The sequence below is a fragment of the Epinephelus moara genome, chromosome 22, assembly GCF_006386435.1.
Source record: "Epinephelus moara isolate mb chromosome 22, YSFRI_EMoa_1.0, whole genome shotgun sequence".
NCBI classification, from domain to species: Eukaryota; Metazoa; Chordata; class Actinopteri; order Perciformes; family Serranidae; genus Epinephelus; species Epinephelus moara.
Window position 1 is genome coordinate 14,225,620 of NC_065527.1, and position 13,601 is coordinate 14,239,220.

Here is a 13,601-nt window from a genome sequence, read left to right on the forward strand (position 1 = left end):
TTTGCAGAGCTGAAACTATTTGCTTCTGGTTTTCTTGGTCTTTTATATTAAACTATATATAATTGGGTTTGGGGCTGTTAGTAGAACAAAACAAGCAGTTTGAATAAGTCATCTTGAGCAATGATCAGTATTGAAGATAATTTACATTTGCCTCAAATTACTGTACAATGTGTGACTGTAACGAGCAGCACCCCACCAAATACTGCTCCAGTGATGGACAGGTGGTAAGGTTAGTCACCTGGATGGCAAACTGATGACAGAAGGTGTCACAGCACTCTCTCACAGCCATCGCAGTGCAGAGCTACAGACAGATTCTGTTATTTCAGCTACACTACGGGCAAACAGGGACACACTGATCCTTACACTGTGATCAGAGGTGTTTGTGTCTGTCAACAAATAAGTCGACAGAGCACACAGTGACACACAAACACTGTTGGTCTTTTTGAAAAGTCCTGAAACGGAGCTGTGGGATGACCGAAAATGAGACTTAAATGTGTTAGATCTATTCTCATCTAAGCTATTTAAATGAGCAGGCATCTATTTGGTGTCCTCTCACTGCTGTTAAGTGAATTTATCCTGAAAGTTATTGCTTATTAACCGTCTCTCTAACCACTAGGTTTAGCCTGATATGCCTTGATTTATTCAAATGGTGTGAAGCATGGAAAAAAATCTCTCACTATGAGCACTGAAAAAGTTTAATCCATTTCAAAGGCCACTGCTAACGCAACAGAAAAACTTTTCTGTGAGTACAAATCAAGTGAAAGCCTTGCCTACTTTCACTTTCACCCATTTATCACACACTGTTTCCAGGTCCGACCTGCCCGAGCAGGCTTCGGATGACGTAAAAGGGGATCACATGGCAGTGAACCCAGCACTCCCCTTATATTTACTCCTGGCCAGGCCATCAGAACCAATTTGTCCAGCCAGGCTCCGCTGCCTTCAGTCTGCCCCATCTTGCAGTTGAAATCCATCGTTAATTTCCTCTACCTTGCAGCTCAAGGACAATCCATTTGTGGCGTACAGTACCACTCCAATTCCCTTGTGTTAGAACAGAGCCCCTGCCCAGGTAGCTGAATGTTTGTTGCCACTCGACATATAGCCCTGCTCTTACTCATACAGTGGTGCTCAACCTGCGGATATGGGGGGTGAAATAAGCACGGATGTCTGTGGTTATCACAGTGCCTCTCTGAGTGGTATGAGCATGCCAGACAAAATGTGAAATGTCCCAAAGAGGAGGGTATGAGTGGGGTCAGGTGGTGAGTTTGGGCTGGAACGAGACACTCAGTAATGTCTGTGATAAGGATTTTAACAATAAGTGGCAAATATTAATATGACACAGACAGAGAGTGTGTTTAAAGAGGCTGTAGAGGCATCTATTCAGCAACTTTTGAAACAGCAGTAATGACACAAAAGGTACTGCTTGTGTGTTTTTGACAAATAGACAATATACAGTAGTCTCTTAAAACACTGTATACTGTACCGACCCCACTCTGATTGGATGCACTGTGACACACTGATACATTAAGCTGCAAATATTAGTCAATTAATCGACTATTTTGCTAGTTAAGGCTGAAAATTCACTGGTTTCAGCTTCTCAAATGTGAAAATTTGTAGATTTATATTGTCTTAAGAGTATCAGCTGAGTATCTTAATGGTGACATTAAATTGATCTTCAGGAAACTGCGATGGACATTTTTCACCATTTCCAGACCGAATGAATAATCAGTGTTTGGAGAAAAAAAATCAACACTCACACGTTATAGCAGCCTAATATGCAAGGTTACAAGTTGTTTCAAAATTGGGGATGGACAAATATGAAACAGGATTTTTCAGGAATCCTCTGCCAGAAAATTCAGAGCATCAAACACTTAATTTCCTGCTTTCTGGCACACCTTTATGCACATTTTTGGGCTTTTTCTGTATTCATTTATGGAGCTGATGTCTTTATTTATTCATTCATGCTCATGCTGTTAAGGATAATCCCAGCTATAACACACCCTGGACAGGTTGCCAGACTATGACAGGGCTGACACATAGAGACAAACAACCATTCAAGCTCACATTCACACCTACGGGCAATTTAGAGGCCCCAGTTAACCTAACCAGTATGTCTGTGGACTGTGGGAGGAAGGAGGGAAGGGAGGGAGAATCCAGAAAGAACCCATACTGACACGGGGAGGACATGCAAAGTCCACACATAAGGGCCTCTGTCAGCTGAAGGGTTTGAACCCAGAACAAATGCATATGTCCAAAATATTGAGGGGGGGGTGTCCTCTGAGCCCCTCCTTAAATCTACACCTATGCTAATATCTGAAGTGCAATAGACAAACCATGTAAGCCACTGAAAAAATACACACCCAAGAGTGTGCCTCAGCTGCCCACAGAAACAATGGAACTAAGATGTAAAGCCTGAACATGAATTGAAACTGATCAGAAAGACAATAAAGGCCTGGAGAACAGGAGCAGGGCAGCTCAGCTCGACTAAACGTGGAGAAAACGTCAGCTGTAACACATTGCTGATTTCCAAGAATCCTCCAAAGGAAAGGAGAGAATGATCATTATAAGAAAGAAGAAAAAACAGAAGATAAAGAGGAGAGAGTTCAGACAAAAGATGTCGTTTGGAAATGCCTCAGTGTGTGCGCCTCAGCCCGGGTAAAGACTCGCTGTAATGCCGCCGCCGACCAATTAATTTTGATAAATGCGACTGCTGGTTTCAGACCGGCGGGATGAAGCTCGCACCCGCCTGCAGGACTTGTCGGGCCAAAGATCAGAGATAATAAAGGTTAACTTCACATGCGGAGAAAAATCACGTGTGGACAAGTCAGAGAAGTTGGAATTTATTCAGGTGTGTTCGTGAATATGTGGATCAAATCTGTGGCACAGGCTGCAACTTGTAAATAAGTTGTGCAAATGTGAGGTGTGGAGCTGGGAGCCTGCGTGAGCGCACGGTTAACCCTTTGTCGCTGTCTGTGGTGCTGCTGAGCGTTCAGCACCGCGGACAGCGACAGCATCAGCCTGCTAATTGCTGTGGGAGCGTCTCTTGCTTTCTTTTCAGTCTGCTGCTGAGACATGAAACAATGTTGAGTTACCTTGAAGTTAAAAGTCTGTCTCAGCACAAAAACAAAGCAGGCCTCAGATATCTGGTGCCCTGATGTATACATTTGCATCACAGGCTACACATCACCCATGTTCTTTATTACATTTTGCACATGTAAAGCTTTTAATCTATTCAGTTACATCCAAGAAATGGGCTGAAATCTTCTTTGTCAAGCTCCGAGGACACAAGCCAACCAGCAACTTAACCTAAAGCCACTAAAGCTGCTAAAATACCTGAGTCTTCTAAAGAATAATTAAAAGCAAACTTACGAGTGCCATCAAACCGTGTGGCTATAGTGTCCAGAAACGTGTTCTGCGGTGCTAATAATCCCTTCATCACAGGCATTTTCCCTGCCTGGTATCGAAGTCCCCATCAAAGTTACTGAAGAGAAGGCGCAAGTCGTCCAAACGTGTGAGGCGCTCCCATTTAAGCCGCGGCACGTATATGAACAAGGAGCTATCCGGTCAACTCAGCACAATGCGATCCCCAGTCGGTGGAGGGTGCGCGTGCACGACGGTGCGCGCGCCCGCGTGTCTGGGGCTTCTGTTGCGTGTGTTAATGACAAGAGAAGATGAAGCCCACAGGTGCGGTTCAGGTAATAGCGAGGGACGAGCGGGGGAGAGTGAGACGCCCTGTCAGCGATGCCATTATTGTGCCGTTGGATTCAATGATCATCTCTCCACAGCGCGCAATGGTGGGAGGCATCAATCACTCTCTACAACAACTGTGATCAAATGGGAGTGTTGCTAGTTGACTTCACCATTAGAAACACAACTTTCATTTATTTACATTTATTTTTCTATATTTTTCTTAAAGAAATCATTTTGGATTTTTTTTTTTTAAAAATCACAGCATTAATGAAGTCAAAATGCGTAAATAGAAGATTGCCCAGGTATTATGCAAAAAAAAAAACAGACAGAGTAAACAGCATTCCTTCCTCCCATCACCCCAAACCAAAAACAATTACGCACAGAACCTTCATTTGCACATCCGTTCATAAATAAAACTGAAACAAAACACAGTAGCTGTACTGAAAACATGCTTCCGGAGATGCGTGTCTCATTTGCATTGTGTGTTGACTAGTGTCAACTGTCCACGCTGCTGCTCTCTCCAAGCGCACACAGGTACCTGTCAGCAGGCGCACAGCTGGCCACTGTGACAAGCGAGCTTTTAGCGCCATCTCATGGTGAGGTTATGGCCTGCAGGGAGGACGATGAGAGATGGGCTCAAGTCAAAACACCATAATCAGCATAAAAATGTTCAGCAAATTTATCCGTTGCACCATAGCGCCCTCATGTGGACAGCAAAGTGCAATGCTCCAATGTATAAAATAACTGAGAATAAAATGTCAGTAGACAGTATCAGAAAGATACCTGTCTTATTTTTTCTTAATTTAATTGTCTTATGTCGTGATAAGAGTGATAGAACGTGTTATAGAAGCCTTGAGATTTTGGTTTGCCCTTTGGTGAACCATGGGCACAAAACCACTGCTTTGGGCTCTGATAACTTCATGGCTGAGTAAAGTCTTTGGTGCATATGTATGTAACTCGGAGTGCTGCATATGAAGTTTAGGAAAGATCACTGATATGCACGAGCAGATTATGAGCAAATGGGCCCTTGGGCACAGATATCGTGTCTCTTTGTGGTCATTTTGAATTTTTCCTGGATGGTATGTGTTAATTTATCTTTTGACGTATTGCAAGGGAAGTTCAGGGTGGGCCCACTGACACTTTGGGCCCCCTGAGCCTGTGCACGGTACGCTCGTTCAGTAATCTATCCATGCTATTAAGTCTTAGTGTTTACTTTATTCTGTCTTCCATTTTGTTTGTTTTTATGCATATCAGTGCCCTAGATGATAGATGAACTGCTCTAGACCCGAAAGAGCTTATCATTTATTTATTTTTTATTTATTTTAAGTGTGATTATTTTACCTTATTTGTATATTAATTAAAATTTTATCATTCTAAAAATATAATACATTATTTGTATCTAAAAATATTTTTGTTTATTATTATTGCATAGTTTAAGTTGTATACCCTCTGAATTTGATCGCGTTGTTAAAGTTGTATTGTAAAAAAAAAAAACCTGGAAAAAAAAACAAAACTTTGTGTAGAATGTAGAAATAGAAGTATAGCAGAACAAAGTATGGTATCGCCTAAGATATAAACTATATGCATGCTTTGGGTTCACCTACAAAATGTATGTTACCAAATGCATTTTATTCTGAAGGTGACAGTTCATTACAGGACAGCAGTAACACTAATGCAAGTGAAATCTGTGAGCGTCTTGGTGAAACTAAACTATTCACTTACAACAGTCTCATAACCAATTAGTTCTTCCCCCAAAGAAAGTGAGAAACAACCAAACTTCAATGCGCACAAGTTAGTTGGCTCACCACAATGAGAGGGGATTATCACCAAGCTTTATAGCTCATTTTGTTAATAAGGACCAGAGCTATTTATATATTGACTAATGACAAGATACACCAACTGGTTCATGAGCAAGCCTCAGTGAAATGGTGGACGGGGCGATTCTGATGTAATCATTTTGAACACCGCCTCAAGTACTCATAAAATCCCAGTTTGCAAACTCTAGTCTGTAAATCCACAAATGGGATTGCACCCAAAGTTTTTCAATTACACGCCTCATGTTGCAAGTACAAGACACCTCTAGCAAGTAACAACAATCGCATACATATGCAGGCAGATACCAACTCCAATCTAGGTCAATCCCATTACCATCAGTGCCGCAGCAAAGGGCTAAACACAAGTCAAGCACTGTGCCTCCTACTCAGAACCTCCACGACAGTGAAGCAGCTGTTACAGCTGTTATGTCATTTAGACAAAGTGAGGTCATCGAGTGCTGTGAGGCTGACTGCTGTGAATCATATACCACCTCAGTGGCTTCAAACGAGCACACAAACTGTACAGTATGTGCCTACACTCATACAAAGCAAATACATGAAGAAACACGTGAGTCATGTCCCTAAGGTGAGGCAGCGTGAGACACAGAGATATACTTCCATAAAGTGTGAGCTAATAAAATTAAAACAGACAGCCAACGCACGGTGATGCTTCACCTGAGTGATTAAGTGCTTAATGCATCATTTAAGCCTGATCACCGCTCCAAACACACATTTTGTTTGTATGTGTGTGTGTGTGCGTGTCGAAGTTAAGTTTGTAGTGAAGTGACAGTTGAGTCAAAGTGAGTCACTCTTGCTCACAGTGTTACCTCACCAGAAGCTTTATTAAACCAGCATCAACATCTTTATTTTTGTAGCACTTTATAAAACAAAGTTACAAAGTGCCTTTCAACACAATTAAGACCAAAGTGTAATCAGAAACCCAAGTACTATAATTAAAATAAATAACTTAAAAAGCTTGAAATACAAGAAGGAAGCTTGACCTCAGAAGGGCTGCAAAGTCAAACTCCAGACTACACTACATCCTTTAAGACTATCATTACAACCTCAAAGTGTTTTATCAAATCCACATGCAGCCAGTTTAGAGGCTATAAGAGTGTAATGTGTTCTCATCTTCTGGAGTTCTTCTTCTGCATTTTGAATTTGATGCTGTGGTGAGATAAAAGCATTAACGACTCTTTCAAGAAAAGTGAAATTTGGGAAGTAAGGAAGCTGTTTGTACTACCCCGTTTCATCAGACATTCTTATATTAATTAATTCAAAAGATGAGTTAGATAAAAGATTACAGACATCACATAAGATCGTTTAACAGTCTTATTCTGATTGAAGGAAACTATTAAAGCTGGAGTAGGCAGTTTCTTTTGGAGTTACTGTGCAAAAATCCCATAATAACCTGAACCTGAAACTGTTTTAATTTAAGCAGTCTGGGAAAAACTAGACTTCTGCTCCTCCTCTTGGCTGTTTTCACACTTTAGAAAACCTAGCCTGAGACGAAAGACTTTGGCCAATCACAAGTCATTTCAGAGAGAGGGCTTTCCTATTGGCTGTTCTACAAATGCAGATGTGCGTGCACCCTTAGACGGTGAAAGCCTTATAAAATGGCGGAGATTCCTGTCGAGAAAGAACTAGTTTTAACTGCTTACACTGCAAAGCAACCTAAAAAGAGAGTCTGAGAAGAAACTAAATTACACACATGTCAATATCAGCAAAGTGTTTCAGAGATGGAGAGAAAATGTTGCTGATAGTTTAGCCTTCTGCTGACTGGAGATAAAGGCTCATAGCTGCAGCTTCAGGTTCATGTTTATGTAGCTAATGTTAGCTACAGCCTCGAATCAAGGTGCGTCCTTCACATCACTCCCTGCCGCTACAAACCACCTTGCTGGGAGGACAGTGTGCAGCAGCTCTGGTGATGGACTCCCAGTCAGCGGCCACAGCAACTTGAATCCAGCCAGTGCAAACCCAAGCTCCAAAACAGGACTATCCACCAGATCAGCAAACTTTATGTGCTGCCGCTACACAGATAAGACCATGCAGACACTGCTGCTGGCCATCAGCCTGCTGTGATACCCGGTGATGGGGGGTTTGCGCTGGCTGGATTCAAGCTGCTACAGCCGCTGACCAAAGGTCTGTCTCCAGAGCTGCTGCCCACGCTGCTCCCGGAGATGCAGTCCACAGTGCCTGGGAGAAAAGTGGAGGGACCATGGGGTGACATGCTAGATTTCTATCTACCCCAGCTTTAAGGCAATGCCTCTCAAATGAGGTTACGGGTATCTCTAGGGGTACTTTGGAGTACTGCAGGGGGTGATGTGAGATTGTCGAAAAGGGTTAAAGCCACAGTGTGTAGGAATTTCTTCCATCTAATGTTGAAATCCTATATTGCATTCAAACGGATAGCGCACTCTAGCGCCTCACTGTTACAAACCTGTATTGCAACTACGGTAGCCGCTGTGTACCAAAAAGCTATGATAACATTGATGAAACCATGTCATCCGATACTTCATGGAGCATTCATTCAGGCTCCGCTGTCAACTGTTAGTGCAAACAGCGGCTAACAGCGGCGCAGGCCTGTGATTGCATTACCTTTCTCCTTCAGCAGCAAATCCAAAATTCTCCTTTTACAAGAATAAGTCAGATTATTGGTGGAGGTAATAATACACCAATGATGACATATTTATGAATGCAGACATCAACTTTTGCCAATAAACAACTGAAAAAGCTACACAATGTCCCTTTAATTTAAAAGCTATCAATCATGCCTAATTCCCATACACAATTATTCTATAATAAGTTCAGCAAAAATGTAAGTAAGTTAAATAAACCCCACTTTATATTCAATATGCCTATTATCAATGCAATTGTTAACTGCCGTAAACTCTCAACTGCCACAACAAACTCAATCAAGTTCACATTTAGGTTTGTTCACTGTGTGTTTCCACCAAAATCATTTTGCACTGATGAGGAGCTACTGAAAAAACTTAGCTAACTAACTAAACTAACTAAGCTTAAAGCACATGACAAGGATATAATTGAGCTTTACTAAATTGTAAAAGATTATGTGACAAGCTCCTGTGTGGAAGTCTTAAACTAAATGCACTAAATTATTATGATTGCATCCATTTTTGTTTTTGGGAAAATGAGACTATCACAGTGAACTTTGCTGCAGTCTGTGTTTTGCAGAAATATACACAAGACAAATAAATTTAAGCAGTGCACAATAACATATTAATTTATTTTTGGATGAGTGAAGTGCTGCTCTACTGTAGTCCCAACTCCACTCCTCTCTCCTCTCTTTGTGTTCTTTGGTTGGTTTTATTAACAGCCTTGATTAAACTCTAATCAGATCTGGCCTCGTGCCTATGTAACATACAGTCATGCATTTATGCGTTAAGACTCCTTTGCTGCGCTGCAAAGGCAACACTGTGCCAGCATTTTAACTTGATGATTTTTACGATGCCCTCGGGTGCCATACAGGAATTGGGCATGGCTGTTTAAAGATATGGCTATATGTTCATTTTACGCACATAGCTTGACACTGCTAATAGCCCACATTGTATTTGCAGTATGTACACAGCCACATTCACACACACAATAGTCATCACTCACAAACCACTCTGCACAAGCCATCCTAATACAAGCAAATGTAAAAATGACACATGACACTGCGTGCTCTCTTCTAACCCAGTGCTTCCACCTTCTATCTTTTGTCCTTTATTCTGTCCTCTCATCCTTATCTCAGACAAAAGCTCAAGACATTTATTTTCTTTCTCCCCACAAAACAAAACCCATCAATTTTTCAATCTACTCGGTAAGGAGGGCACGTCTCACATCTGATCCTGAGCTCACAATCTCATCTGAAATCCGGAGGTCCCCGCATTCAATCGTGAACCTCTTTTGTCAAAGACTTTGCGATTTGTATACACACATCTAAACCACTCTAACCTGAGGCTAAGTTTTTCACAGCCAATATCTGATATCTGCGCTGGTACATTAAGAGGCCGGGGAGCCTGTACACACCCAAGATCAGGGGAAACCTGAGGAGATACAGCTGCCTTCAAGCCTAGTTCTGGCACAATGTCAGATACAATTATTGTATGGATATGTAATATGTCTGTAGAAAGAGGTTTCTGGGTTAGGGTGTTTCAGATAAGAGGCATGACAAGGACAGTGGTGAAAAACCAGAGCATCAATGTAAAAATACTTATTCGGAAGTTAAAGTCCTGCTTTACTATCAGAGTTAAAATGCACTTAAAGCAATACCTCACCCAAAAACTGACCGATTATATACCGATTAGTCATTCTGTGTTGCCTTGAATAGAAAACATATGAAGAAAACACAGAAAACATATTGGTTATTGATTGATTGGGGACCACGTTTAACAATAGCAAAACCATATAAAAACATCTGTTTACAAACTCTCACACAGCTGGTGCAGTATAATCAAGTGTAATGTATCCACGCGTATGCTCAGTACTTCCAAAACACATGCATTTTCGCTAAAACCTTATGATTTAAGACTGAACTGAAAGTGAAACTTACCTACGCTCTCAAAGCCAGACTCTATCACCAAGGTTTTTTTTCAAGAAAACACACGTGTTTGGGAAGTACTGAGCATAAGACTGGATAATAAGACTTTGATTATACTGCACGAGTTGTGTGAGAGTCTGTTAATGGATGTTTAGATATAGTTTTCCCTATGTTAGACCCCTATCATTCAATAAATCAATATGTTCGCTGTTTTCCGTGGAGGCATGCAAGAAACACAAAGTATTCCTTTAAAGTAGGCTATCAGAATGAAGAGAAACAAGACCTGTGACTGGTACTGTATATTATTAAATATGACATTATTATATTATTAAAAACTGATGCATCAGAGCAAGGTAGAGTGACACTGTAGTAGCTGATTGAAATGGAGCTACTTTGATTACTTATTATACAGCACAGTTAGTGTAATCCAATGGTTCCAGGTCACAAGATAAATTGGAGGCGGTGTGAGATGACAGAACAACTTTGTATTCATTTTGAACTTTAAATATTAAATGTGCTGGCACCCCAGTATATTGCTGAACCTCTCTGCCCCTGCTTCAGCTCCCGACCTCTTAGATCTTCAGAACAATGTCTTTAAATGTCCCGCAATTGAAGCTGGTGGGTAAAGGAGATCGTGCCTTTGTAGTAGCTGCTCCAAAACTTTGGAATAGCCTTCCGCTCTCAATCAAATGCTCCCCCTCCACTGACACTTTTAAGACAAATCTTAAAATGTTCACATTTCAATGACCTGTGGTCTTAATATTTTAGTATTTTATAATCTTTTTACCGTATGTAACTGTTCTTACCGGTGTTATTCTGTTTTATATTTGTGTACATTTTATATCGCTATATATTTGTGTGTCAGTCTTTTATTTTGTACAATAAACTTGAGTTTAAGTTTAGGAAATTAAATAGACATCTGCATAGACGTCTGACAACTACTGATTAAAAAATATAAAGAAAGCAAACTGCTACGCTACAACAGGCAACCACTTGCTGCCATCAAAATACTTTTTTAGCAGATGTTATTTCAAAGTCATAAAACGGTAGTCAAGAAGTCACAGTATAGTATGTTAAAAAAAAAGTAACCAAAAACTAATAAAATAACTAATAAAATATGTCATAAAAAAGTCAGAGTGTGTGCGGCCCTCAATCTTATATTGACTCCTTAAAATGGCACTCACTCATCAAAACTTTAAGCATCCCTGATAAGATTTTGGTTTCAAAATTATTTAAAATGGTCCCTTTAGCTGTTCATTTTCTAATAATTTTTTGGTGCATGCATGTGTTAAGGCAACTTGCGTGTGTTGGTCTGCACAAACATTCATTTGTGAGTGTCTGCATGTGTTTTCTATCACATTGTGTGTACTAAATCATGAGCGTTTGTGTGCATCTGCAAACTTCAGAACATGAGTATGCATGAGCAAAGGAAACAGAGATGTGCAATACTGAGTGTTGGCAATCCATTTCCCCTTTAACGCGCCAACATGATGCCTCCACCCATCTAATGGCAGCAGGCTCACTAACCATATCATGAGTTTATAATAACCACATCACATCCATGGCGAATGAGGTGGAATGAAAATCTAACCTAATTTGGAGAGATACACGACTGTGTGAGTAGTAGGGTGTCCCCTGAGATGAGGCTCCGATTGAGGGAGCCGTGTGCTGCACTGGTAGCATGCTCTGTGAGCGTGTAATGGTCTTAATTATCATTTAGCATGCCAGCCTCATTGACGACGTATCAAGCTAGTGATAAAATAGTGGAGCAGAGGGTGACAGAGAGAGAGATATATGAACATATCAACACTTAAAGGCACAGGCACACACAAAACAGCAGTGAATATCCCTTAAAACACACACACTCAAAACAGTAAAGTTAAACAGCAGCATACCCAGAGGTGCAGTTGGAGTGATACACATGCACACACACAAATTTCCACCCAGCTGAGTGACATCTCTCTCTCTGAATTAGTCACGATGAATGATGTGTAACCAGCCATGACTCGTTCTGGCTGGGGAGATAGCTAATTCACTTTGTTTAATTAGTCAAAAGTAGTAGAGCATGCTCTCTCTCCCCAAACATACACTCTGATCGCACGACATCCACCCATCTACGTGCCCCATTCTCTCTGTAGAAAAGATCTGTGACCACACCGGTGTAACATTTCATGGGGCAAGTATTTGAATCTTATCTGCCACTGAGAAGGATCTCTGACTCTTCCTCTCTCTTTCTCTCTCTCACAATCATACAACACGCACACACACCTGCCACCTTTTGCTTTGTGATACCTTCACCGAGATTACAAAACACCATTTAGGGATCACAGCGCCAGAGGTTCATCTCATCCCCAGAGGTCTGTGTGAAAGGGGCTCTGGTGATACTTGGCTGAAAGTTTCTGCAGACAAGACACAAGACAAGCTGTGTTCTCTGCTAATAGATTCAGCCGTACCAAAGCTTTGAGGTAAAGTGCTGAATTCTTTGACTTTTGCATGCTTTTGGTGAAACTACTTTGAGATATTTTACAGTGTGATTTCAATAAGTTACATTATTTGAGTCAAATGACTGAAATCAATTTCAGAATTATTTCTCACTTTATCTTTCTGTCTAAAGTACTTATATGTGAAGAAATACCCCGCTGTGTAATTCTAGTATAGTATAGTATAGTATAGTATAGTATAGTATAGTATAGTAAGGTAACTATAATGTATATATATATATATATATATATATGTATATATTGTATAATTTACTATACTTTACTGGTAGTACAGCACTATATACATATACTAACAGATATAGCCTATTGTAGCCTACTGTAGTGCAATAGTATAGTATAGTATAGTATAGTATAGATGTATATGTACTATACTCAGAACATAACATGCTATACTTATAGTATTATAGGCCCTATGGTCATTTATAGCCTACTATACTATAGTATAGCGGTATATATATATGGGAGTATTACATATAGCCTAGGGCAACGATGTTGTTGTGTAGGACAATATAAGCTACTACAATATTCTACTATACTATACTATAGTACACTAAATTACACTACACCACACTACGCTACACCCACACTACACAACACTATACTTTATTGAACTACACTACACTACACTACCCTGTGTAAATATAGTATCCAATTGTATTGTATTGTAAATGCACGATATATTGTAGTGGTACAGCACCCCTTACTATAGGATATACTATACTATACTACACTACACTACACTACACTATACTACGCTACGCTACGCTACGATACGATACGATACAATACTATACTATACTATACTATACTATACTATAATATACTATGCTATGCTATGCATAGAATCATAGGTCCATATTTCTTAAAGAATAGTATAGTATTACATTGTATTGTATTGTACATGCACAATATATTGTAGTGGCACAGCAGCCCTTACTACAGGATAGTGGTTCCCAACTGATGGGTCGCAGTCCAAAAGTGGGTTGCCTGTCCATCCTGAATGGACCACAACTGACTGGCAAATGTGTCCAGTTTGTAAAAACAAAAAACAAAAAA

At 40.4% G+C, this 13,601-nt stretch overlaps 1 protein-coding gene across 1 annotated transcript in view; it reads right to left on the bottom strand.

Moving 5' to 3' along the window:
• Nucleotides 1-3,503, bottom strand: part of kcnh8 (potassium voltage-gated channel, subfamily H (eag-related), member 8) — a 66,084-nt gene extending 62,581 nt beyond the window's left edge. Inside the window, exon 1 of the mRNA XM_050035124.1 lies at nt 3,367-3,503. Within this exon, the coding sequence (XP_049891081.1) occupies nt 3,367-3,442 (76 nt within the window). The 5' untranslated portion in view covers nt 3,443-3,503. The remainder of the gene's footprint in view (nt 1-3,366) is intronic.
• Nucleotides 3,504-13,601: the final 10,098 nt, after the last annotated feature.